The sequence below is a fragment of the Geotrypetes seraphini genome, chromosome 13 (assembly GCF_902459505.1).
Source record: "Geotrypetes seraphini chromosome 13, aGeoSer1.1, whole genome shotgun sequence".
Classification (NCBI taxonomy): Eukaryota; Metazoa; Chordata; class Amphibia; order Gymnophiona; family Dermophiidae; genus Geotrypetes; species Geotrypetes seraphini.
The window spans coordinates 12,998,973-13,025,738 of record NC_047096.1 but is presented as its reverse complement, the minus strand read 5'-3'; the positions used below and the strand labels follow the sequence as shown (position 1 = coordinate 13,025,738).

At 45.4% G+C, this 26,766-nt stretch overlaps 1 protein-coding gene across 3 annotated transcripts in view; it reads right to left on the bottom strand.

Annotated features, from left to right (window-relative positions):
• Positions 1-7,901: 7,901 nt before the first annotated feature.
• Positions 7,902-26,766, bottom strand: part of TULP1 (TUB like protein 1) — a 42,571-nt gene continuing 23,706 nt past the window's right edge. For all 3 annotated transcript variants that reach the window (XM_033917400.1, XM_033917401.1, XM_033917402.1), the window contains 6 exons: positions 25,214-25,384; positions 22,714-22,826; positions 16,984-17,092; positions 15,974-16,072; positions 14,781-14,952; positions 7,902-8,894 (listed from right to left, as the gene is read on the bottom strand). In XM_033917400.1, coding sequence (XP_033773291.1) covers positions 8,761-8,894; positions 14,781-14,952; positions 15,974-16,072; positions 16,984-17,092; positions 22,714-22,826; positions 25,214-25,384 — 798 coding nt within the window. In that variant the 3' untranslated portion in view covers positions 7,902-8,760. The remainder of the gene's footprint in view (positions 8,895-14,780; positions 14,953-15,973; positions 16,073-16,983; positions 17,093-22,713; positions 22,827-25,213; positions 25,385-26,766) is intronic.

The following is a 26,766-nucleotide window of genomic DNA, read 5'->3' as shown; positions in this document are numbered from 1 at the left end:
TTGCGAGTTTTAGCGAGATTCCGTGGTGTCTTTGGGTTCCATCCGTCCGGGGTGTAGACGTGGGTCTTCAAGGAGCTGGGTTTGTAAAGAGCAAGGCTTTCACGGATTTTCTGAAGTGTCTAATGATATAATGAATGGGGGGGATGATGTGCCACATTCTGAGTATGTAATGCGAATATGAGCGTCTTCGGGCTGTCTCAGACGTGAGTGAGCGGCCTGGTGGCAGGACCAGCCGTTTTTCTGTTTGGGATCTCAGTGATCGGTTGGGGATGCAATTTTGTAGTTTTGATGCTATGTAGTTTGGTGTCATTTTGTGGAAAGTCTTGAAAGCTAGCACTAAAGCTTTAAAGGCGTATCGTTTTTGGATAGGCAGCCAGTACATGGATGTTAGTGCAAGGGTGACATGGTTGCGGAAGCCCAAGTTTTTTAGGAGTTGGATTGCGGCGTTTTGCACATCTTGTAGACGGGAGAGTGTTTTTGCTGGTAAGCCCACTAGTAGAGCGTTGCAGTAATCTAAACGGGATAGTACAAACGCGTATAGTAGCTGGGCGAAATCGTTTTCTGAAAAGTAAGCACTGATGCATTTGATGTGAAGAATTGCAGAGTGATATACAAACAGGGGTGTGGAAATCCAAAAGAACTGTATGTGATAAAGGGCAAGAGACTGGTGTGTACGGATCAGGAAAAGGTTCTTGGAGCAATCGTGTTTGAGGCTCTTGAGGTGGGAAAACAATGTAACAAGGCGGTGGCCAAAGCCAGAAGGATGTAAGGTTGCATAGAGAGAGGCATGATCAGTAGAAGGAGGGAGGTACAGATCATCGGTGAGGCCCCACTTGCAGTATTGTGTTCAATTTTGGAGACTATATCTTGTTATGTTTATTTGGTCTTATACACCGCCATTTGCGTAACCATAAACGTGGTGTACAAAAACAAGTAGGATGAAAGAAACTACAATTTGTAAAGAGGAAAGCAGAGCGATAATAGAAGAGAAACAGAATCTGAGTTATTCAGGGTGTTGCAAAATCCAAAAGTATCCAAGCCAAGCTAGGCATAAGACTTGAAGTGGTTCACAGGAAGCAATGCAACTGGTATGGGGTTTGTGCCAAAAGATGCATGAGAAGAGAACTGAAGACCTGAATACGTATACCTTAGAACAGTGTATCGCAAATTGTGTGCCGAGGCGCGCTCGTGTACCTCCTGAGATTTCAGGTGTGCCGCAGAACATTGGGGGGGGGAGGCGAGGCGCCGGCGCCTCCCCTCTCCAGCCCTCTTCCCTGCTGACACCCCCACTGGCATTTCGGGGCTTCGCATATGCGTGTGACATCATCACGGCAAAGCCAACGCACTTCCGGGTGCCTTGAGCTACGCCCGCTACCTTTAGTGTGCCACAGCTTGAGACAGTTTGCGGGAAACGGCCTTAGAAGAAAGGAGAGACGGAAAATATGATACAAATGTTTAAGTGCTTGAAAGGTACAGTATTGAGATTGCAGGAAGGTAGACAGGAACAACATTAGGAAGGACTTTTTCACAGAGAGGGTGGTGGAAGGTAGTAAGGAGAAAGACGGTGAGTGAATTAAAAAACACATGGAGGGTCCATAATTGAAAAGGACATCTACTGTTCTATTGCCCTTTGATACTTAAACTTTGGAGATCCATTTGGGATCAAGTGAATGAAGTACTGCAAAATCCTGTGGCATTGACGAATGATACTGTACTATTTGTTATGTTAATGAGGGCCAAAAGTCAAATATCTTCCCATACTAATAAACTCCTCTTTATTATGACAGGGGTTGCCATACAACTTATTTTAAGGAATTGGAAAAACTGCGATCGGTTAAATTATACTTTTTGGTGGGAATCTCTATGTCATACTTTTAAAATGGAACATATGATGGCCATACAATAGGGACATTATAGGAAATTTATGGATGTTTGGGAACCATTGACATAATTCTGTAAGGAGTGATTGTTGATTTTGCCCTTTGATTATACACGTTCAGGGTGGGGGGTGGGGAGTTACTTTTAATTGGAGTGCAATTGTTGGATATCCCGAAAGGGGGAAGGATGATATATGTATTTCTCATAAAATATAATTTGATAGAATTTAAGTGCTGTTAAAGTATAAAATGTATGTATAATATGTTGCACTTTTTTTTTCTGCAAAAAAGTCCACAGTAGAGGCAGAGCAAAGTCCATTTTCGAAAGGCAACCCTCGCTAGACATCCAAAAATAATTTCTTTTTGAAAATCAACTACTTGGACGTCCAGTCTGCAGGGATGTCCAGGCCACCAAAATGTCCAAAGTTATACCCCATTTTCGATCAAAATAACATCCAAGTTGGAAACGTCCAAATGGTCTGCATTTGGACATAGGAGGGGCTAACCTTGTAATGGACTGGCCAATCGGACAGGTCAACAGAGCAGTTGGGCACCTTAGAAGGCACTGCTGTGAACGTCACATAAAGGATGCCACATGTTTATCTCACCATAACCCCCTTATAATTTAGAATGAGCCCCCACAACTTACCTTATACCTACTATGCCCACCTGTCTACCACCCCAATAGCCTTTATGGCTGCAGGTGGAACCTATATGCCAGTATAGTAGGGTTTTGGTGGACTCACACTTTCCACCACAAATTACTGGTTAGAGTGGCTTATGGGCCTGGATCCTCCTCTCTATGGTTCACTAGCCCACCCACTAGCCTACTTAAGACACCTGTGTGTAGTGGTGTCGCAAAGGCGACAGGTGTCCGGGGCAGAAGCGCCCCTCCCCTGCCCTCTTCTCCACCCCCATCCACTCCTTCCCCGCCCCCTCCTGCCACACACGTGCACTCCTTCCCTTCACTCGTGCCGCGTCGGCTCTTCCTCTGATGTCACTTCCTGGGAGCGTGTCCAGGAAGTGATGTCAGAAGAAGAGCCAACGCTGGTGCGAGTAGTAGGTTGGGGTTGATGCTCACGCCGCAAAGTTAAAAAAAATATGCGGGAAGGGAAGCGGCGTGTGCCCGGGGTAGTGGGGGGTGGGGTGGGGAAGAAGGGAGAGTGAAGAGGAGAACAGGTGCTAGCACCCCCACCAAGAGGGCACCATAAGAACATAAGAACATAAGCATTGCCTCCGCTGGGTCAGACCCGAGGTCCATCGCGCCCAGCAGTCCGCTCACGCGGCGGCCCAACAGGTCCAGGACCTGCACAGTACTCTTCTATCTATACCCTTCTATCCCCTTTTCTAGTAGGAAAATGTCCAATCCTTTCTTAAACCCCAATACCGTACTCTGCCCTATTATGTCCTGGGGCAGACCACCCCCTCCTCCCACCTCACCCTTACTATGCCACTGCCTGTGTGGTAATCTAGTAGTTTTTTCATTCCAATTTTTGTGAGGTGGGAGGGGAGGTCTGTGGCCAATGAGGAAGTGTTGGAGGGGGTAAGTATTTAGACCCTCCAGTGGTCATCTGATCAGTTTGGGTACCTTTTTGGCACTTAGATGCTTCCAAAACAGGTCTAGCCCAAAACGTCCAAGTTCCGTTCAGGACATCTTGCAAAAGGTTCTATTATTATCGCTGCAAGATGTCCGTCTAATCCACCTGAAATCCCACCCATAACCCCCCCCCCCTAATATGCCTCTGTGAACTTTGGATGCACCATGGGAAAAACATCCTGCTAGACATCCAGGAAATCGGTTTTGATTATCGGCACTTTGACATCCCGGTGATTAAGGCGTCCAAGTGCCGACTTAGGCGGTTTTTTGGACATCTTTATGTTTTGATTATGAGCCCCATTGTATATATAAAGAGGATCTTTATATAATAAGAGTATACTATAGAATCAAAGCAAAATTAAATGACTTTCACGCTTTGTACAGGGATCTAGAGGGGTGTAACATGGAGTGTTGGGTACAACTCTGGCTGCCTTGTGCAGATGGATGGACCATATAGGTCTTCATCTGCCATCATCTACTGTGTTACTTATGTAACCCCCATATAAATTCTACATTACAGTCCCACATGAGACGCTCAAAAAAAGGACATAACTACAAAATAAAATCAAAGGCAAAGATTAAAAACAAAACCCCTTTACAAAATTTCAAATAATCCTACAAAGAGAAATGAAAGGAATGCCATAAAAACGGAACAATCACAAGGCCAAGCGTGACAAATCAACAAGCTTTTCTCCAACGGAGCGATCCACACAACAGAAAGCAAAACAAACTTTTTCTAATGAAACTTTTATGAGAGACAGGGAGACCAGAACTGCACACGGTCCTTATGGTGTGCTTCTGCTGTAAATTTATACCCATAAGACCATCCCCATAGGCTCAAAGGCTATCGGCACTTGTTCCTGCTGCTTCTTCAATTGCTGCTGCTGACAAAAAGGTTGTCAGAGGCAGTAGCAGAAGGGAAGGGGAATAGTCCTGGGCCCTGTGATATTTGATGCCCCTCCTTCTATTGCTTCATCTGCGTAGGGCTGGCACAATAGGAATGTGCCCATGGCAACTTTTGATGTTCCTCAAATATTGGCATCTCCTTGTGGTTTATTCCACGTGTACTGGGTTGCATCGGCCCTGCATATGGTCATCCTAAGTAGGAACGTCAGAAAGTGCATAGATTCAATGGAGTAAGCCCAGACTGTCAGAATTGACCTGGGGGAGATGACAGCTCTAGCTGCCTTGTATTTCTACTATAGAATGACACGGTGACGAAATTCATAACTGTTCCCATCCCCACGGGAAACCATCTCCATGCCGTTCATTAAGGAGAGAGGGAAGAATCAGAGTATGAATGGGCCTCAAGCCTTCCATTGAAGAATGCTGGTGTAGAAGGACTGAGGATGAGATAGACACTAAAGAATGACACTGGATGGTTAGAACATAAGACCATAATCGTTGCCATATTGGGATAGACTGAAGGTCCATCAAGCCAAGTGTTCAGTTTCCAGCAGTGGCCAACCCAGGTCACAAGTACCTGGCAGAAACCCAAAGAGTAGCAACATTTCAGAGCTGAGATTGTGATGTCACAAAGCCTCATTCCACCAATGCCTAAGAGCCAAACTTATTTTGAGCCAATCAGGGCCTTCGACCCCTCCCACTGCCTCCCAAGATGCATTGGGAGGGGGAAGCCCCATCATTTGCAGCACGTGGCCCCGTAAGCAGGAGGGAGTGAGAATCCTTCCTGCCGTTTGCTCTTCTAGGGATTTGGGAGGGGGGCCCAGGGGCATGTGGGGGGACGGAGATGTCAGGAGGAGGAACGAGGTATCAGGGTGATGTTGGGATGTCAGGGGAATTTCAGGGGGAGAGGTGTAGGTCTCCGCGGCTCAGCTGATCCTGGCAAGAGGAATCACCATCAGCTGAGCTTCCAGGAATCCCCCAAACTGGCTCAGCTGATGGGAATTCCTTCTGCGCAGTCAGCTGATGGGAAGCCTACGGGGGGGGGGCGCTCTTTGGGTGGTGGGAGGAGATCGTGACCACTGGCCAAATAAGGGGGGGGTCATGCCTTAAATCCTCCAGTGGTCTGCTTGTCAGTTTGGGCACCTTTGTGGACGCAACTCAAACAGGCACCTTTGTAGACGCAACTCAAACAGGTCTAACTGCCAGCATCTGCGTTCCCTCTGGGAAAGCTTTGATAACGACTGGGGTTTGTCCAGGTTGCAGCCCGCCTGATTCCCGCCCAGAACACACTTCCCAACACGCCCCTTTGCTCTCTGGATGCACAGCAGCTTAGAAGTGCTGCTGTGAATCCAGATAGTTGATATTGATTATCGACACTTGGCCGTCCCTGCTATCAGGATGTCCACGTGCCAACTTAGGCTGGTTTTTGGACATTTTAAAGTTTTGATTAAGAGCCCCAATATCTTATACGTATTCGTTCTGGATATCATAAAAAAACAATTAATTGCCATGGGGGCACACAAAAAGCTTTGGAAAGCCCCATGATATGTTCCTATTAATTATACAAAGGTTCTTCTATCATGCACGGGAGGTGGAGACGGAGGAAGAACAGGATGCCATCTGCTAGGGGCCTGAGGACTTAATGAGTGGCAGGAAAAGGAGGATGAGATTACTCCCCTGCTCTGTAGATTGAGGTAGTGGTTGGAGTGTGCTAACTACAGACAGCTGGAGCACATCTGCCCAGCACGATAGAATGTCACAGCCACGCAGACTGTCCAGGGTTGTGAGCAGCAGCTGTTAAATATAGGATGTTGAGTCTCTGCCCATACAGGCCAACAGATTTCATATTCAGCCTAGTGATCAACCACTCAGCTCCGGGTGATAAACCTTATTTGCGGCAGTCACTTAAAATAGGGACGTCTTTTAGGATAATATGCAAAATGTGCAATAACCCAAACTAGATGATCACAAACATACCAAGAACCTAAGAATAGCCTTACTGGGTCAGACCAATAGTCCATCAAGCCCAGTAGCCTGTTCTCACGGTGGCCAATCCAGGTCCCTAGTACCTGGCCAAAACCCAAGGAGTAGCAACATTCCAGCATCTCAAAGAATAGCCAGATTCTGGAACCCCAATGAGAGCAACGTTCCATTGTGATGTCATAATGCCTCAGTCCACAGTGCCTCAGAGCCAACCTCATCAGTGATGTTACAGTGGCTTGATTGTCCTATACTTGGCTCATGTAAGAACATAAGAATAGCCATACTGGGTCAGACCAATGGTCCATCTTGCCCAGTAGCCCGTTTTCACGTTGGCCAATCCAGGTCACTAGTACCTGGCCAAAACCCAAGGTGTAGCAATATACCATGCTTCACCCATATCTTTCTCAATAACAGACTATGGACTTTTCCTCCAGAAACTTGTCCAAACCTTTCTCATTTTTCTTCAGAAATATATTTTATTCATTTTATTAAACAAACTTTCTATCCCACTTTATGCTATAATTCTAGGCAAGTCACAATTACGATGTTCATAATGCAATTAATGACATACAACATACAACAAACAAAATTATTGGACTATAATCAAAACATACAATAAACCAAGTTGCATGATATTATAATAAGCAAAGCAAAATCTCAGCAGGTCTCAAAAGCAGGAGCAAATGTCTTCTTTTATCTTCAGACCACATGACAGAATAGAAACCCCTGTGTAACAGTTTCAAAGGATGTGTTCTAGAGCAGAGGACTACCAGCCAGTCAGGTTTTTGGGATATCCCTAATGAATATGCATGAGAGAGATTTGCATATAATGGAGGTGACAGGCATGCAAATCTGCCCCATGCATATTCATTAGAGCTATCCAGAAGACCTGACTAGCTGGTGGTCCTCCAGGACAGGGTTGGGAACCACTGCTTTATACAGCTCATCTTATTTAATCTAGATATTCATCTACTCCACAGTCATAACATGTTGGAAACAAAAACATGTACTTTGATTGTTGTTTACTGGAAGCTTCTATACCTCTGCTAATGACTGGAGAGTCCATTCTGAGCGATTTGCATGAGCTTCAGTAAAGGTGCTACAATACTTGAGCTTCAGTAATGGTGTTACAATACATGAGCTAATATATATGTGACTCTTACCTATTTATACCATCTATATACATATACTATAATTATTGTTTCTGTATTATCATATACGCATCTTTCTTTGTATTATTTGTTCCAAATGTGTGTGTGTGGGGTGGGTGGGTGGGGGCTAGCCTGTTGTTTTCTTCATGTTGCTATTCCCCCTATGTTGCTTTTTAATGTTCAATCATTTTATTGAGTTTTTAAAATAAAATATACATAACAAAAATCTTACAAAGAATATCATCTCAACTCAGTTAATACATTGTAGATATATAAATTCAAAGAAATCAACAATCAATTATCATCACAAAACAAACACAATAAAGTACCTCCCAACACTCCCTCCTCCCTTACCATCCCCCCTTTTCCCCCTCCACCCATCCCATTCCCAAATATTACTAATAAATAGTGCTTTACTTTATGATTGCAAATGTAATGAGTTCACTACAAAACTGCATGCTCTGATTGATAATTGCTGTATATAAGTTCCCATGTCATCCAAAATTTTTATATAAGATGGGCAAGTCACCCTAGTTTCCATAATCATAAGAGCATGAAATGCTGCCCTCCAATGCCAAAATGAGGGTGGACGTTCTTCTAACCAATGTTGTAAAAAATATTTTTGACCTATAATAAAGGATTTGCAAAATAATTCCCTAACCCCTTTCTTAAAAATCCTGTCCCATTGAAGAAATAATACCATCTGGGGGGAAGGAACCACAATTCTAGAAATAATTGATCTAAGAAAAACACAAACAGCATTCCAAAATTTCTGAATTTTGGGACATAACCAAAAAGCATGACCCAATGTATTATCCATTTTGAACATTTTAGGCATATTCTTGTCTCAACACATGTTGCTTTTATGAATGCCTGATTTCTTCTTACTCCAGAGGTCTGCATCTAGAGAAACATATCTTCAATTGATATAAAAAAAATAAATAACGGACGTCATATCAAAAATTGTATTTTCGGCAATACTTTGTGAATGCTTCTGAATTGGGAAACCTAATGCTTTCGGTTTCTACCTCCACATGGGTAGGCTGCCCCTGTGGTCACCCAGAGTCAGGAGCAGAGCCAAAATCAGCTCTTGGGAGCAATATCACTGCTCAGTTCCGTTACCACTGCAAGCTTTATCTTTCTTCTACATTCTGGGCTCCTGGCATAGGCAAAAGATATCACAACCAGTCCTGAGCATGTTGGCCCAGGAGGCTCCGTGCACTGTATTACCAGTTCCTCAGCGGTGCTATTCGCAGGCCAGTTTCCCATCAAAGCTTGACAGAGCGATGGCAAATGCCTGTACGGTACACATTGGGTAGTTGTAATCCATGGTGAAAGTGTCATCTGCCACACGACCAAACTGCATTACAATGTAGTCAGCTGGAAGACATAAAGGGGATCGGGGGTCACTGAAACAAACCAACAAGCCACCAGTAACTTGTCAACTTCTAACCTATCTATATATATTGTTATCAAAATATCTTTAATAATCTGAGAAGCCTCAGATGTACCAAACTATCCTTGAAGGTAGGACATTTCTACTGTCTTACCCATTTGGACAATTGTAACATCTATTTATTGGATCTTCCTGATAAGCAATTACATAGATGGAAGGTTTTACATAATGAGATGGCCAAACTGATTTGGGGTGGGGTCAGTTTTATCTACAGGCAAAAGAGGCAGCTTCCCTGGACCCTGCTTAACAGAGTTAAGAAACATAGAAACATGATGGAAGATAAAGGCCAAATGGCCCATCCAGTCTGCCCATCCGCAGCGTCCACTATCTCCTCCTCTCCCTATTGGCTAAGGCTCTTAACATTTGCATCTCCTCTTCCTATAGGCTAAGGCTCTTTACACCTGCATTGTGAAGTCATAGAGCTTTATGGTTATAGAAACATTGTAACATGATGGCAGATAAAGGCCAAATGGCCCATCTAGACTGCTCATCTAGTTCCGTACCATGAAATCAGATGTGAAGGCAGTGCATGATGAACTTACTACTTTGGCAGCTGATCTCCGGAGAGAAAGTCTGTTCCTTGGTGTAATCCCCCATCCACAACCTCTGACAATGCATTCCAGAGCTTAACTATTCTCTGAGTGAAAAAATATATTCTCCTATTGGTTTTAAAAGTATTTCCCTGTAACTTCATCGAGTGTCCCCTAGTCTTTGTAATTTTTGACGGAGTGAAAAACCGATCCACTTGTACCCATTCTACTCCACTCAGGATTTTGTAGACTTCAATCATATCTCCCCTCAGCCGTCTCTTTTCCAAGCTGAAGAGCCCTAACCTTTGTCGTCTTTCTTCATGCGAGAGGAGTTCCATCCCCTTTATCATCTTCTGAAATGAAGTTCAAGAACCTCTCTGGGGATCGAGAGAAATATTAAAATCCTGCCTTTCAGGAACCAGATAAACAGGACTAAGAGGAAACGTCAAACTTTGGCCCTGCAATTAAGCAAAGCTGCTTCTCGAAACTGCCTGTTTTTCACTTGCAAGACTGTGATCTTATCCAAAGGAACAGGTCACATGTTTACCACTTCTATGGGACAGTTCTTCAGCTTGGGCTTGATAAACTGCTTAAGAAGAGGCCTTGGGGTGCTTGCTGACATGTCAGAGAGACAAAGTGATGTGACTGATGAAGGTGGGGCTGAAACCTGTCAGCGGAGGCCCAGATGACATTCAACCATTTTCTTTGGCAATTTTAAGAGCAGGTGGGATCCCTTCCCGCTTTTAATCTCCTGGTCCTCAGCTCCTCACCTGGCACCGTGCCAGACCAGCAGCACTGAGCATTGCCCACAGAACAGAGCACCAATGTACTGTGGTTTTCCATGTGCTTTGTTTCCATTTTGCAAAGAAATTTGAACCCGCCAGGAGCCTCTGCATATGCTCTACTAAACCCTACATGGCAATGGACCATTCTACCTGAACACGCGCCTAACTCGGAACATCTCTTCCAGACCAAGGAATACACGACGGACTACTCGCCACGCAAGCAGCAAAACTAGACAGCCACATCTCCAATTTACTGATCTCAGTGCCAAACTACAAAACCTTTAGGAGGGAAATAAAAACCAGGTTATTCAAGAAATATGTCAAGACAAACTCCTGACGCAACCAAATAACCTCACTCCATCAGCAGACTCTAAATGTTCCAACCAATAGCTTCCCTGTAATCTTGTGGACATGACCAGAATTTCATCCTTTCGTAATCTGCCTAGAATCGCAAGGTATTGGCGGAATAAAAGAAATGAATGTGATATAATGTACCTCATACTGTGTCAGCCTATGTTGGTTGTGAATGAGTGCAGAAGTAGTCTAGTGCAGTGCGTATCCCCTTGCCAGTCAGGTTTTGTAGGGGTGTTTCCTTATTTGCACCTGAAGGTTAGGCCTCTATGACATCATCAAGCCTGAACCATTATTTGCAAGAAATCATTCCAGCCTGAACCTAGCAAGAAGAGAAAGAAGAACACATCTTTGCTGTTTCTGCCTGATGCATTCTGGGTATGTACCAGAATTGTATTCTAGTCAAGGACATCCAGCTATGCCCATGTAAATCTTGGGGGAGTTATGCTCCTATGCTGTGCTTATCTATCGAAGACACCTCTGTCTCCCAGATAGTACGAGACTTTATGCAAAAAGGCTATTCATCTAAGTTCTGTTTCTGGATTGGTCCGAAGAGGTCATCTGACGAGATCCAAGTGAAAATGTGCTAATTATAATTTAGTCTGAGTTAGGATGTGGGTGAACTCGCATCTCATCACACGTGTTCTCCACGCACCTCTTTTATAATAATTAAGACCTGAACAGTTACCTGAGAGAGAGTGAATCGGACCTTAAACAGATCTGAATTCCATCACATCAAGGAAACCTTTGCTGCCAACCTAAATTATAGCCGCACCAGTGGCTGATCAAAAGATCATGAGATGCGGTTTGCGTCCAGTTTAAAGTTTGATCGGATCGCTTTACACCCTGAGGCAGCAGATATGTGAAACGCTGGCCACCATTGGTGTACCGATCAACCGATAAGATAAGTGGATATCTCCTCTATCTTTTTGCACAATACAGCCCTGCTTTAAGTTTACAATTAGTGGGAGTCAGTTTGGAGGTTTTTTGCCAGTGAGGTGTTCGCCCAATCACCTTGGACCACCATTGTGGTGGTGGAAGGGTTCCAGTCTGAAGCTTTTTCCTCCATTCATTTGAAACTTCCTTTATTGAAACTGCAGCAGCACTGTTTATCCATTTATACATCATTTTTGTGACATCTATCATATTGTTTTGGTGAAAGTGTTTATTTCAATATTCTTACAAGTCAAACATGCTTATAAAGGCAAAAGATAAGAGGGGCACTTATCTATTTGTGTGGTCCCGATGTGCCACGTTTTGTGTCACTGCTTCCCAGAACCAATCGGAAGTTAAGTCTCTTTCTTAATAAACAATGGGTGATAGTTTCTGTTCATATAAAGAATTCTCTTCTCTGCTGCTACAGAACTCCAAAAGGCATCAAAAGATTCAATCTTCCTCTTTTTTAATATACTCTTAGCAATTCCCCACTATTTTTTGCTTTGACCGAGTCTGAAATTTTATTACATAGCACAATCAACAGTCATCTGCTGAATCTTTTATTATACAAACGTGTTACTTTTCCCAAGCCGAGTCGCTACTTCTCAAAACTCGGCAACCGGTCGCGAGGAGCGCATTAAAGTTGTTGCGTGCGACGGTGAACAACTAGAGGTACCGGGGAAGGGAAGGGGGCGCACGTGTGGCGAGGGGAGGAGTGGGAAGAGGCGGGGGTGGAGAGGAGAAGGGGTGCCGGCATCCACAACATGGCCCCCCAGGGCGGAGCCCCCCCCCCTATATTACGCCACTGGGTGCACCTCATATTCACATATTTGAAAGTAGATGCTTATATTTCTTTATAGGACAGGCACTTTCTAGTGCAGGGGTGGGCAGCTCCGGTCCTCGAGGGCCGGAATCCATTCGGGTTCTCAGGATTTCCCCAATGAATATGCATTGAAAGCGGTGCATGCAAATAGATCTCATGCATATTCAATGGAGAAATCCTGAAAACCCGACTGGAATCAGGCCCTCGAGGACCGGAGTTGCCCACCCCTGTTCTAGTGTCTAAATCAGGGGTCCCCAAAGTCCCTCCTTGAGGGCCGAATCCAGTCAGGTTTTCAGGATTTCCCCAATGAATTTGCATTGAAAGTAGTGCATGCACATAGATCTCATGCATATTCATTGGGGAAATCCTGAAAACCCGACTGGATTCGGCCTTCAAGGAGGGACTTTGGGAACCCCTAGTCTAAATGAAAGCACCTTCTGGTGGAATTACTTTGGGGGAAGGGAATAATTCTATAAAGAAGGTACCAAAATTTAGGCACCGAGTTTACACGTAAATGAGCAGAATGCCAGCAGATATATGTGTCAGTACACTTCTCCCTCCGTATTCGCGGTTTCAGCAATCACGGTTTCAATTATTCGTGGTTTTTAGCTTACTGGCTCCTCCACACCTCCCCCCCCCCCCCCAATTATATCAGCTTGCATAGAGAAATCGCTGATTCCAAGTGTTTACAGAGAAAATCGCCGATTCCCGGCACTTTCTTCACCGTGTTTTGTCTCTCCTTCACCATGTTTTGCCTCTCCTTCACCGTGTTTGCCTCTCCACTATGTTATTCGCGATGGTTTTTAATAGAAAACAGCGAATAACAAATGAAAAAATTATTTGCAGTTTTTCTGTATTCGCGGGTCTGTTAGTCCCCTGTCACAGCGAATACGGAGGGAGAAGTGTAGTCTATAAAATGATGGTGAGTAGATATGGGCGGAGTCTGAGACGACCATGGACGACACACATAGAATAAAGAATACAATAGTTTATGCATATTATATAGCAATCTAATGTGAGCGTTTACACCATGAAGTGCTGGCTTCTATATTATATGCACACATGGGGGTCTGTTCACAAAGTTCCAGGACAGTTTGAATTGCACACCAATGGGAAGTTCTTTTGAGATGCACTAGGTCAGGGGTGTCAAAGTCCCTCCTCGAGGGCCGGAATCCAGTCGGGTTTTCTGGATTTCCCCAATGAATATGCATTGAAGGCAGTGCATGCAAATAGATCTCATTGTATGTATCTCGTTGTAAACATCTCTTACTTCTTGTTGTGAACATCTCTTACTCTCATTGTATGTAACTTGTTGTAAACCGCTTTGAACTTATGGTATAGCGGTATATAAGAAATAAAATTATTATTATTATTATTCATTGGGGAAATCCTGAAAACCCGACTGGATTCTGGCCCTCGAGGACCGACTTTGACACCTGTGCACTAGGCGGTTTGAGTAGCTTGAATCCTCAAAGGTAGCCTCCTTTTTTCCGTTTGTTGATATCTGTTTTTGTCTCTGAGCTACAATCGTTTTTGTGAGAGTGCGTTTTCGTGATCGGCTATTTTTCATCACGTGCGACCTCGATGAGCAGCGCTAGAGTGTGAAGTCCTGTTTTACACTGGGCGAGACCGCTACAGAAACTTATGAAATGTTGAAAGTGGCTTGTGGGGAACATGTCACGAGTCGTGGCAGGTGTTTTGAATGCGTACAAAATTTGCAAATTTTGCACAAAAACGCCATGACAGTTCTTCTCCAGCCACCTGACTCTCCTGACTTGGCCCCTGCTGACTTCTTCTTGTTTCCTAAACTTAAATCCATGAGGGAGGGGTACAAATGGCAGATCTGGGAGCAGAGGGGAGGGAGTAAGAGGCAGGACAAAGCGGGAAGTTTTAACTGTGGGCCCACCATAAGTGAAAAGGTCTGGCTACATCACTGATGCATTGCAATGTTCCAGCGCTGCATTTTTGTTATGCACGGCAGAGGTACGCATTTCTATCCCTTGAGGTGGTGAAGAGTAAAACTGTGACAGAGTTCAAAGAAGCGTGGGATGAACACAGGATCTAGAGTCAGAAAATAATATTAAATATTGAACTAAGGCCAGTACTGGGCAAACTTGCACGGTCTGTGTCTGTATATGGCCGTTTGGTGGAGGATGGGCTGGGGAGGGCTTCAATGGCTGGGAGTAGGATTTAACGGAGATTTTGGCAGTTGGAATCCAAGCACAGTACCGGGTAGAGCTTTGGATTCTTAACCAGAAATAGCTAAGAAGAAAAAATTAAAAAAATTTAAATTGAATCAGGTTGGGCAGACTGGATGGACCATTTGGGTCTTTATCTGCCCTCATCTACTATGTTACTATGTTTTTCGAACGTGTCGTGACTTACGATTGCTGCTGTGCACGATCTGGAAATTCTTGACGGAGGCATGTGTCACCCTGCCGTGGAAGTTCAGGACATATGACTGTGTTTCACTGTTCCACACTGGCGTCTTATTGTGTAGCTCAGTCATGTTGTCCATGTTCTTATTGTGCCATCGTACCAGCAACCCATCACTGTCCTGTCAAGGCAAACAATACAGCGGCTTGAATGAAAGCTGGTTAGCTGAGCAACCGCATACAGATAGCACAGAAAAGAAGAGGCTGTCCTTACCACCGCAAAGGGCCTCAGTCTGAATATCAGCCGGTGCCTGGTTAACCGCCAAGTCTTAGCCTGAAGAGCTTCCATTCCCTTCCCATAATCACAACCCACCTGGAACATCTGGAACCACTCTTTCTGATTTCCTTCCCCCCCCCCCCCAAAATGCAATGCAAGATCTCTCTTCTGATGCTCCCTCCCTCTCCCTCTCCCTCTCCCAATCCCATTCACCCCAAGAAGCACAGCAAGACCTCCCCATTGGATTATCCTCCTTTCTTCCCCCAAAACAGCATCCTCCCACCCTCCCCCATGGTCGTGCGCTTACTTTCCCATTTGGGGAAATGGGCTGGAGTGACTCCCGCTTGTTTCTGCCCATTGTGGCTGCCTCCTTAAAATGGTTTCCATGACCTCTAGGGGAAGTCTCATCGTATTGATGCTGATATACTTATTCTGATATTCAGAACCCGAGGAATTAGCCCCAGTTATTCAATGCCAGGGGTTGGACATGGGCCAGCACTGAATAGCTAGGGCTAGTTCTGCCCACAGCGGTCATAATTTTAAAAAATGCTGACCACCATGGGCGGAATATCTACTCACACTTGCCTCAGGGTTATAAAATGTTGGATATATCTTTTTAGAAAGGACAAACTTGTATGTGAATTGATTCCAATAGTGACAAGCTTTCCAAATTAAGTTGTTCTTAAATAATTGGGTGGAGGGGGATGGGGGTGGATTATATAGAACATGCAGGTTTGATTGTATCGCATAGTTTATTTGAAATATTGTGCGTGTAGAACTATGAAAATTCATATTATGATCCAATTCAGCATAGGATATAAATGCCATTTTTTAATTAAATTGAATTACTTTTCCTTATATTGGTGACAAGTTTAGGGACTGGAGTAAGGCTGAGAGGAACCACGATGCTGCGGACTTTGACTTACATTGCGGGGACGGATAGGCACTCTCTCATTGTCTGAATTCATCCCTGGGATTAACACAGTCATTTTACGAGGGCCCTTGAAACCCAAAACATTTGTCTCCTGAAACAAACAGAAATGAAAGTAGAGCAATGAATGATAGTCGGAAGTTCAGGACAGCAATCTCAATCCAAGGAAGAGCAAGACAAGCACAATTTCCACTGGGGCTTCTATCCTTTGGGCTAGATTCACAAACCTGTCCAATCGTGCCCGATTCGGGCTGAACCGGGCAGGTCCGATGAATTCTCCAAAATCCAATATGCAGATGGGGTGATCGGAGGAACGCCCCATCTGCCTGCCCGGATCGCTGTAAAGCAATCTCAGTGCATGCGCAGACCATCTGCTTGCCCTGGATCGGTAGCATGGAATGTTGCTACTCCTTGGGTTTTGGCCAGATACTAGGGACCTGGATTGGCCACTGTGAGAACAGTCTACTGGGCTTGGTGAACCATTGGTCTGACCCAGTATTCTTATGTTCTTACGTGAGCCAAGTATAGGACAATTAAGCCATTGTAACATCACTGATGAGGTTGGCTCTGAGGCACTGTGGACTGAGGCATTATGACATCACAATCTCAACTCTGGAATGTTGCTCTCATGGGGTTCCAGAATCTTGCTATTCTTTGAGGTGCTGGAATGTTGCTATTCTTTTTGTGTTTTGGCCAGGTACTAGAGAACAAGCTACTGGGTTGATGGACCATTGGTCTGACCCACTAGGTCAATAGCAGGTATAAATAGAGCCACCTAAGTGAGTCATGCTTCGCATGTAACGTGGGAGACGCCCATGCCCCTTCCATGCTACACCCGGTTGTGCATCCCATTGCATTAAAACACTTGCATGCTATGGTGTAGACTGGTGCACCGTGCACTTACACACACAAGGCATGTGCCCAGTTAATGAATGGCCTTTAAAACGTGTGGGCCCCAAATATGGACCTGTGGGGAAGAAGCGTAACTCTTCTTTGCCTACGTACATACGCAACAGCAGCCAGTTCCTGACGGACGTTGGACCAGTTAGCATTGGCTTTGTCGGGATTTGCACCATTATCGAAAACCGTAAACTTTGTTCCCATTAAGTTTGATCTAGGAAACATAAAAAGGGAAAAGCTAAGTCAGAGCCGAAATCCAGTGGTTGAAATCAAAAGCCTCCATGTGTCATTCGTTTATTTTACTGCAGTGTATTTGATTGCATGAGTGCAGACAGCTTAGTGTAAGATGCTTCTGTGCTGTAGCTACATTGCCTGGTCCTTGGTTGTTTTGGGTTTTTTTAAACACCCATAGGATGGAGTGGGGTAGCCTAATGGTTAGTGCAGCAGACTATGCGCCTAGGGACCTGGGTTCAAATCCCACTACAGATCCCTGTGACCCTGGGTAACTCACTAAACACTCCATTACCCCAAGAACAAAAGTGGATTGTGCGTTCACCTGCATCCAGAAGTAGATGTCATAAATATGTATAACATCTTCAGAAAAGAGATAGAAACCAGTAAGTGTGAAGTGGTTTCTGCATTTGCAGATGAGGAATCCATGCCATGAAGCCTCTTGATTAGGGTTACCATATTTTGAGCTATAAAACCCCCCACACATGGCCCCTCCCTGATCCATCCTAGCCCCGCCTCCACGAAGCCTCCTCTTGTCTTTCCCGATGAGTTCCGGCCGCATCTGGAGGGCCTGGCGTCTGAGCAGATGTGTGTGACATCATCCACACATGCTCAGAGGCCCTCCAGACCAACTGCCAGGTTTTGGAAAGTCCGTCCGGGAACCCGGACAGTCCTCTACAAAGAGGACATGTCCGGGTTTCCCCAGATGTCTGGAAACCCTACTCTTGGTGAAAAAGGCAGGATGCACGAAGCTCCAGCAACGTGGTAAAAAATACCAGGTAGGGAGCGATTTTGTTTTGTCCGCTATGCTCAGCACAAATAACATGCAAATTAAATGCACACTATTTGTGCAGAGTAGCCCGGTATGAGAGGGAGGAATTGTGCCTGGCACCTGCGCAGAAGAGCTAAGCTGTAGTCATAATTCTTCAGGGCAGGCCCAGTACAACAACCAGTCGCCATAGCTCGGAAGCAGTTTATTAAAGTGGTTTTCTTTTTGTTGTGGTTTTAAACACCCAATATGGACGCAGCTGTTGTGCGTCTGTTATGTGAGTGTGTGTCCTGTGCCTAACAGCGGCATTCTAACTATAGGTGCAGGACATACACTCGCACAACAGACTTACATACAGCTACCGGCAGCTCCAGATCTGCCAGAAAATGTGACCCGGTAAGAGGTGAGTGTTCCCTTCTGCGTATTACAAGAAGTGCTCATTTTAATACTAATGCATTTGCAAAGGGTTCTTTTCAGTGGCTGCTATTGTAAGAGGTAAAAGCCCCCTAGAGCCCTTTAGAGCATCAGAGCCTGAGCTGTCTTGCAAGTAAGACTGGCTACAACCAGTCTTACTTGTAGGGCAAGCTTTTGAGCATCAGGGGCCTGAAAGCAGGGTGTGCAAAGCTCCGGACAACCTGGCAACAATTTCCTTTTTGCTGGGCCTATGCTCAGCACAATAGCATGCAAATCATGCTAATTGTGCTGAGTAGCCTGGTACAAGAAGGGAGGAACGAAAGTAAACAAAAACTTCGTTTTATAGACTGGGTCATCAACCAAACGGAGCTCGACTCGGTTAACAGAAAATGATAACATAGCACTTTAAGGAGAACATAAAACAGAAAATCTAAATTAACAAAAGGGGCTAGTTTTCAAAAATGTATTAGCAAACAAGAAAGTCGTCAGAGATTTCCGGAAGTGAAAGAAGGATCCCAAACTTCTTAGTTGAAGGAACTGTGCCTGGTGCCTGCTTAGAAGATCAGAAAAGCAAAGTGGCAGGCACAGCTCCTCCTCCCCAGAACCCTGATCAGATGAGCAGGCAGGGGAGAGCAGGGCAGCTCGTTTGTTTTCATCTCAGTGTGAAATAAAATAAACCCTAGGCTGTAAAGGATTCTTCTTTGTGTTCATCTCAGCTTGAAATAAAACAAAACCTAGGCTGCACTGAGCAAGGCTGCCAGCTCTTAGTCAGCCATTTTTTTAAGCTGCTGTTATGCGTGTATTATGTGCCCTGGCCTATGTTAGGAGCATTACATACAGTCTTATAACACACTCATAAGAGCTACGGCAGCTCCAAAGCTGCCATAAAAATTCCATGATAAGAAGTGGGTGTTTCCTTCTCTTCCCTTTTGAGCATTACAAGGAGTATTCATTTAAATACTAATGAGCTCCTTGTAATGCTTTGGCCTAGGGATCATGGTGGCTGCTACTGCTACCGATAGGAGCCCCAGAGAAACCTTTTGAACATAGTGGAGCTTCCTGGCCTCATTGCAAGGAAAACGTTTGAGCATCTGGGCCTGAGTGAGCAGCATCCATGTGGCAGGAGCATCTTGATGTGTCTTACTCCTGAAGAGCAAAACCCTCATTCAGGAAGAGTGAGATGGCATCAGGTTTTAGGAACAGACAGGAGGGGGTGGGGAACTTCACATTATGGTGGGGTTAAAGGTAGCTTGGGATGAAAAAAAATTTGAAAAGCTTATATTTAAAGGTGCAGAAGTATGGCACCAATGTGTGCTTTGCTTCTGGGTTTGCCTGGAACATGCATACAACAGCTCTGCTATCCATGAAACTCTTGTGTACATGCTCCAGGTATGTTCCTCCCCTTTGCTTTTATTTATTTATTTATTCATTTTTATAGCCTGTCCTCCCCTGGAACCCAGAACGGGTTACAAGGATACATACACAAAGTTTTCAGGAACAGAGATACATAAATTACAGAGTCAATAACATGCCACTGGATCAAAACATGAAGCTATAGAATCAATAACTTACAACTGATCAAGCAGCGCACTTATCATTTTCATCTTTTTACGGTTGAGCATTGGGGAGCCCTTTTTCTGAGCTGTTCCTGCAGTACTGGTCAGGCACTGTTCCATGTAACACCAGAGTAACAGAATTTGTCACTGTCACCATCTTTCGCGGATAACTGCAGGAAACCGTCCTGTGTCATTCTTTAGTATCTATCTCAACCTCGGTCCTTCTTGAGGCTCAGTGGCTGTGGCCATTCATACTCTGATTCTTATGTGAGCTAAGGATAGGATAATGAAGCCATTGTGACATCACTGATGAGTTTGGCTCTCAGGCATTGGTGGAATGAGGCTTTGATGTCCCAGTATGGCAACGCTTATGGTGTTATATTCTAACCATCCAGGGTCATTCTTTAGTGTCTATCTCAACCTCAGTCCTTCTACACCAGCATTCTTCAATGCAAGGCTTGAGGGTCTGTGGCTGTGTCCATTCATACTCCGATTCTTATGTGAGCTAAGTATAGGATCATGAAGCCATTGTGACATCACTGATGAGTTTGGCTGTTAGGCATTGGTGGAACGAGGCTTTGTGACATCACAATCTCAGCTCTGGAATGTTGCTACTCTTTGGGTTTCTGCCAGGTACTTGTGACCTGGGTTGGCCACTGCTAGAAACGGGGTACTGGGCTTGATGGACCTTCAGTCTGCCCCGGTATGGCAACGCTTATGGTGTTATATTCTAACCATCCAGGGTCATTCTTTAGTGTCTATCTCAACCTCAATCTTTCTACACCAGCATTCTTCAATGCAAGGCTTGAGGGTCAGTGGCTGTGGCCATTCATACTCTGATTCTTCCTTCTCTCCTTAATGAATGACGTGGGGATGGTTTTCCACGGTTAACCACAGGGTTTCATTCTCTTTTGAGCAACCACCTGCTAGTGAGCAGATTGGCGAATGCATTTCACGCTATTTGCAGGATATTGCTGGTGCAGTAGAGAGAAGCCATGCAAAAAGTAGTGGGTGGGGTGGGGAAGATGAATACCTGATTCATCTTAACATGGGAGATTGCAACAGGAAAAGACTAAGTGCTTCAGCCAGCCTGCCCTGTCATCACTGACCACAGGCAAAGTACCACACTTTATCCGGGATAGTTTTTGTTTGCTTTATCCTCTGTTCACTGCTGTCTTGGGTCAACAAGGACTACAGAAGGCTGATCCGTTACACCTGACCCACTGCCGCATGTCTAACCACAACGCTTGCTACACACTCAAGGCTGTAGCAGCTCAGGGCTCATATACAGTGAGCGATCTGTTTAGCTGATCCATGGTGGAGGGAACCAACTTAGTTTTTTTCCCCAGCCTCCATTCTCTGTGTGCTTCATTCCTGGTTCTTCTGATCACAACTTTACTGGTTTCTTAATAAATGAAATTCCCAAAGTTTTCTTTTGTCCTGTAGGTTTGGCCAGATTGTAAGCTCTGCCAGGAAAGAAGTACCGCTTGGGTGTATTTGTACAGCACTGTGTATATCTAATAGTTCTAACAAAATTATTAGTAAAAGTAGGGTTAAATATACGTTATAACACGTCGAGTTTCCTCTCTACTATTTAGGGCTGGATTTAAAAATCTAGCACGGCGACGGGTCTCTTAGAGGCTCGGGACTGGCTTTTCTACCGCCAGGTGTCTCATTATCTCCGCTCGTTGGATGCTGCTACTTTGAATGAAAGACAAGGCGGATATGGTGTGTGAGACTCTGACTCTGTCCCGCCTGACTCGGATTAGTTTATCCTTTCATCAAGTCAGTTTGGGCTGCTTCGTGGCCCCTTGGGACCCAGAGGCGGTGGCAGCTGTGTGGAATCAGGATCTCCCCCCCCCGTCTGAGCATATTACGGGCTCCGGAATTCGTCTTCTTATGAAACATCTTCCTCGGATGACTCGTTCCGTGGTCCTGCAGGAGCAATACTTCAAGTTTCTACTGCGGCTGCATGTCTCTCCGTTCCGGGCCTATGTTTCTGGATATACTTCTCATGCTCGGTGTCCTCGGTGCCAGTCCGTCCCTGCGAGCCTCCTTCATATGTTTTGGTCTTGTGACCACATTCAAGCATTCTAGTCCTTTGTAGCTCTGTATCTGCAGTCTGCTTTGCGTAAGCAGATTCCCTTGAGAGCGCAGGTTCTGCTTTTTTCTCAGGGGGGTCCGTTTGGGACTATCCAGAGGGGGCAACCTGTTATTACAAAAGGCCTCTTTGTTGGCCCAGAAGTGTATTCTTTTGTTGTGGCGCCAAGCTGAAGTGCCGACCCATACTATGTGGAGGAATGAACTGTTTACTCTTTTGAAATTTGAATACCTGGATGGTCCTGGGCCTTGGAGGAAATTCAGGAGAATTTGGGCTCCAATTTGGGAGGGATTGTCCCCTAGAGCTTGCAGCTCTTTATTGAACTTTTGACACTGGAGTGCTGGGGGTGGGGGGGGGGGAAGTCGAGGGGGGAGGTGGGGGGGTTCAGTTGGGTGGGTTAGGTTTCCGTGGGTTTTCGTGAAGGAATGACACGTAAGACCCGATTGTTTCAGCATTTACTCTTGTCAGTGGTTGTTGGTGTGTGACGATCTGTATTTCAAAAACTTAATAAAAATGATTCTTCAAAAAAAATCTAGCACACAGAAAACACCACGGCTGGATTCTCCCTGGATACTGTGGTGAGGAACAGGGGTACACTTTTTTTAAAAACCTCCGTTTTTGTGCTTGGTTCTTAGGCAGTTGCCTATATTGCCTTTGACTAAATCCAGCTGTGCCCCCATTCAACCACAAACAATATCCTTTTTTCCCTCCCCCTCATTTCATAAGATTCTTTGAGCCAGTCAGCTTCATAATCAAGCTATTACCTCACTTTCCCAACAAAGTTTTCCCCTCCCCTGGAAAGGTCAGTGGCATCAATGGAGATCAGGTAATTCGAGGTTCGGCTCTTCTTCCGTTTTCTTCCAGCCAGTAGAAAGACCTTCAGGAGAAAGTGGATAGTCAATGTTTGGGAGTTCTTTAATTCTTGTATACAGGGGGGGGGGGTGTGAGGTCCGCCCCGGGCGCTGTCTTGGTGGGAGCCCTAGCACACATCTTCTCTGCCCCCTACTTCTCCCCCCCCCCCAGCACTACTACGCACATGCGCTGCTTCTCCTGTATCTCTTTAATGTTCACGGCACAAGCAGGAACCCCAACTTGCTGCTCGTGCCAGCGTCGGCTCTTTCTGTGATGTCACTTCCTGGACCCGTGCCTAGGAAATGATGTTCGAGGAAGAGCCGAGCAGCAGGCTGGCATTCCTGCTCACTCTGGGAACATTAAAGAGGTAAGGGGATGGGATGCGTGCACGCGGCAGGATGGGGGTGAGGAAGGAGCGGATGGGGGGCGAAGAAAAGGGCGGGGGGGGGGCCCCTCTCACCCTTGCTACGCCACCATTAGGATTTCATTTCATTCATAGAGGGCCCACTCTGTGGTGGTGAGGGGCTGGCAAAACGCTGAACTAACCCCGAAAATTCAACGCTGAGCAGCTCCAGACACGACTGCCAATCTGGAAGTTAATGGGACACTGGCCAAAATTCATTGCCTAGCGTTAACATAGGGGTTCTTTTACTAAGGTGCGGTACTGGCGTAGGCAGTGGAACATTTTTTGGTTTGGCGGGGGCCCAAAAGCCCCGCCGTAGACATCTCTCTCCGGTTCCTGGCTCCCTCACGTACCTCCTCCCCGGCTGCTGTCAGCGGCAACGAGTGAGCCTGCTGCCGCCGGCCCACCCCAGAACTCTTCATTCTGCAGCAACTGGATGCTGCGGCAGAAAGACTTCCGGGGCACACCGACGGCAGCAGGCTCACTCGTGGCCGCTGCCCGAAGACTTAAAATGAAGCGGCCGGGAAGGAGATGGGTGGGGGAGGCAGAAGAGCCATCTCCTTTGACCTCCAACTGCCAATTTTTCTTTTGGGGAGGGGGGCATGGGTAATGGATTTGGCGCACCTTAATTATTAGTGCATACTAGATCCTAAGAAACTCACAGGTATAAAATGGGCTTCTTAATCATTAGGTATGTGCTAAATCCGTTATCTGATGAGGGAGCAGCGCAGAGCATTCAGCACGGCTCTCTGCGCTAACAACCACTATCGCAGTGTGTAAAAGGGGGGCGGGGTTAAAACTCACAGTCTTACATAGATAAATGTGTGTTTACCAGAATAAAAACTATTATTTCCCTTATTGGGGATAAATTGTGTATTTTCCCTAAACATGTGTACTATTTCAGTGTTTCCTGAATATGCATAAGACATATTTGCTTGCCTGTCTCCTTCATTATACACTTCCCCCTCCCCATTCGCGGTTTCCGCACTCGCCATTTCACATAATCACAATTTTTTTGGGAGGAAGGGGAAACCCTCCCTCCGGCATCCCGGCCTTACCTAGTGGTCTAGTGGGCTTTTGGGGCAGTAGCGATCTACCTACGCTCCTGCCCCGTGTAGATCGCCAATAGGAAATGGCTGCCATGAGTTCCCGCCGTAGTCTTGAGAGACTACGGGAACTCATGGCAGTCATTTCCTATTGGCGATCTGCACGGGGCAGGAGCGTAGGAAGATCGCTCCTGCCCCGAAAGCCCGCTAGACCACCAGGTAAGGCCAGGATGCCGGGGGAAGGCGGGGGTGGGTCAGAGCCGAATATTCACGGTATTTCCCTATTCGCGGTCTGGCTCTGCCCCTATCCCCCGCGAATAACGAGGGAGATGTGTATATAAACCAGAGAACAAATTCAAATCAAGTTGTATTGAATTACCAGACCTCAAATACCCAAGGCACTACTTGAATGATTTTTCATGCCCTTACTGGGGTGGTAAATTCATTATTGGTCATGGTAAAGTGACCTGTGCTGTGCTGTGGGTTTTTAAAAAAATATTTTTAATATCAATTTCAATAAATATAAAGTGCATTAAGTGCATAGGGTGCTGTAGGAAGGAAAGCACTTATCTTTTGTGCTTGCCTGTCTCCTTCATTATAAACAAATCTCTCCCAAGATAAGGTGAAGAACCACTGCACTATTTACAACAGTGGTTCTCATACCTGTCCTAGGGGACCCCCAGCCAGTTGGGTTTTCAGGTTATCCCTAATGAATATGTATGAGCCAGATTTGCATGCCTCCCACTTCCATTATATGCAAATCTCTCTCATGCATATTCATTAGGGATAACTGGCTGAGGGGGCCCCGGGACATGTTTGAGAACAAATGATTTACAACATTGTCCCTAAAACAACAAAAAAAAATCCCCCTTGAACTAAAACCTCCAAATCAATGAAAATTCTTGTAAATTACAAAGGAAATGAAACAAAATGAACTTTTTGGGGCTACCTACTCCTACTAACCTTTTTATCATTGTCCAAGTGAGCATAGTAAGTAGGGTACAGACCTCGGTCCATGCCCTTTTTGTCCCTTGTGACCCGGCACTTAATGGTTACTCCTTGAGGAGCTGGCCGCAGGACAAAGTCTTCCAGGTTGTCTATTTCAATTATAGGCGAGGGAGACCTTTCTTCTTTCTGCAGGCACAAGATGAAAGGATACGGCTCAGACACAACTCGAGCAAACAAGCTTCTGGTTCAGCGAATCGTCTATCTGCAAAAGCTGTTTCGCAAATGGAGTCCAGGAACACAGAATCTGAGTCATTACAAATTAGATTTCATTCAGATTTTTTATTTTTTTTAAATAATTTTTATTGAGCAGAAAGTAATGAACATACGGGCCTGTGGCCTGATGCCTTTTGTACCCGGTGCCCTGCTCTTAAGGGGACGCTGGTGCATCACTTTTTGGAATGCTCTTTGGTGGGTTCGCTGTGGGTGCGTGTACTTCGAGAGGTGGAGGATGTTTTGGGGCGCTCCCTGGAATGGTCGTATAAGACTCTGCTGCTTGGTGTCACGGGTCCCCTGACTGAGGCTGGTATCAGTGCGCCTCTGCAACGCTTTGTGCTGGTGGCTCTAGGGCTCGTTAAGAAGCTAATTCTACAGCACTGGGTGGGAAGTGTGTGCCCTACGTTCCAACATTGGAGAGCTAGCATGTCCCAGATGGCGGTCTGGGAAAGGCAACGCAAGAAGGGTGCCACTAGCTGGCAATCAGTGGCTTATCTGGAGTGCTGGAACTCGTTCTAAGCTGGGTCGGTTTCTAAGGATGCAAGGGGGGGGCAGATTTGGGGTGGTGGGAGGGAGGGAGGTCTGTTTTCTTGCTGTTCTGTTTAAAAATTGAAAATTGTGGACTTTCATGAGAGAGCTTTGTTTGATTGCTTGTTCTCTTGCCTAGCTGTATTGACTATCTGCTTATTGTTTCTATAGTGTTATTCCCTTTCGGCTTGGTTGCTGATTGTATCTCTTGTGATTGGTTCCTACAATAAAAATATATTAAAAAAAAAAAAAAAAATAATGAATATACAGAACAAGTAACCTAAAGCCCAGGCAGTATGTGTAGACAAATGTACCAAGTACAAAGTACACAGTGGACAAGCTAGAGAGAGGGAGGCCAAGGCCCCATCGTACCCCCTCCAGGGCCAGTCCCCAACAACCACAAAAGCAGAAAATCAGTGGCAAAGAACTAACAGAAAAACGAACTGTTCAATACCTTCCATTTAAAAAAAAAGAAAAAGAGAGAAGACAGAAACAGAGCAGAAAAGCCCTCCAAAACATCATCCAGGCAGCCCATCCACACACATTCACATCCATATCCATACATACAATAGATTTTTAATTTTTAACAGATTTAGGGCTCCTTTTTCAAAGCCGTGATAGAGGTTCGTACTGCGGGTCAGCGAGGTAAATGCTCCAATATTTATAGGAATTCTATAGGCGTCGGAGCACTTACTTTGCTGGCCCATGGTAGAAACCTCTAGCCGGCGTTAATTGTGAAAGAATGATTATTATGAAGAATGGGGCAG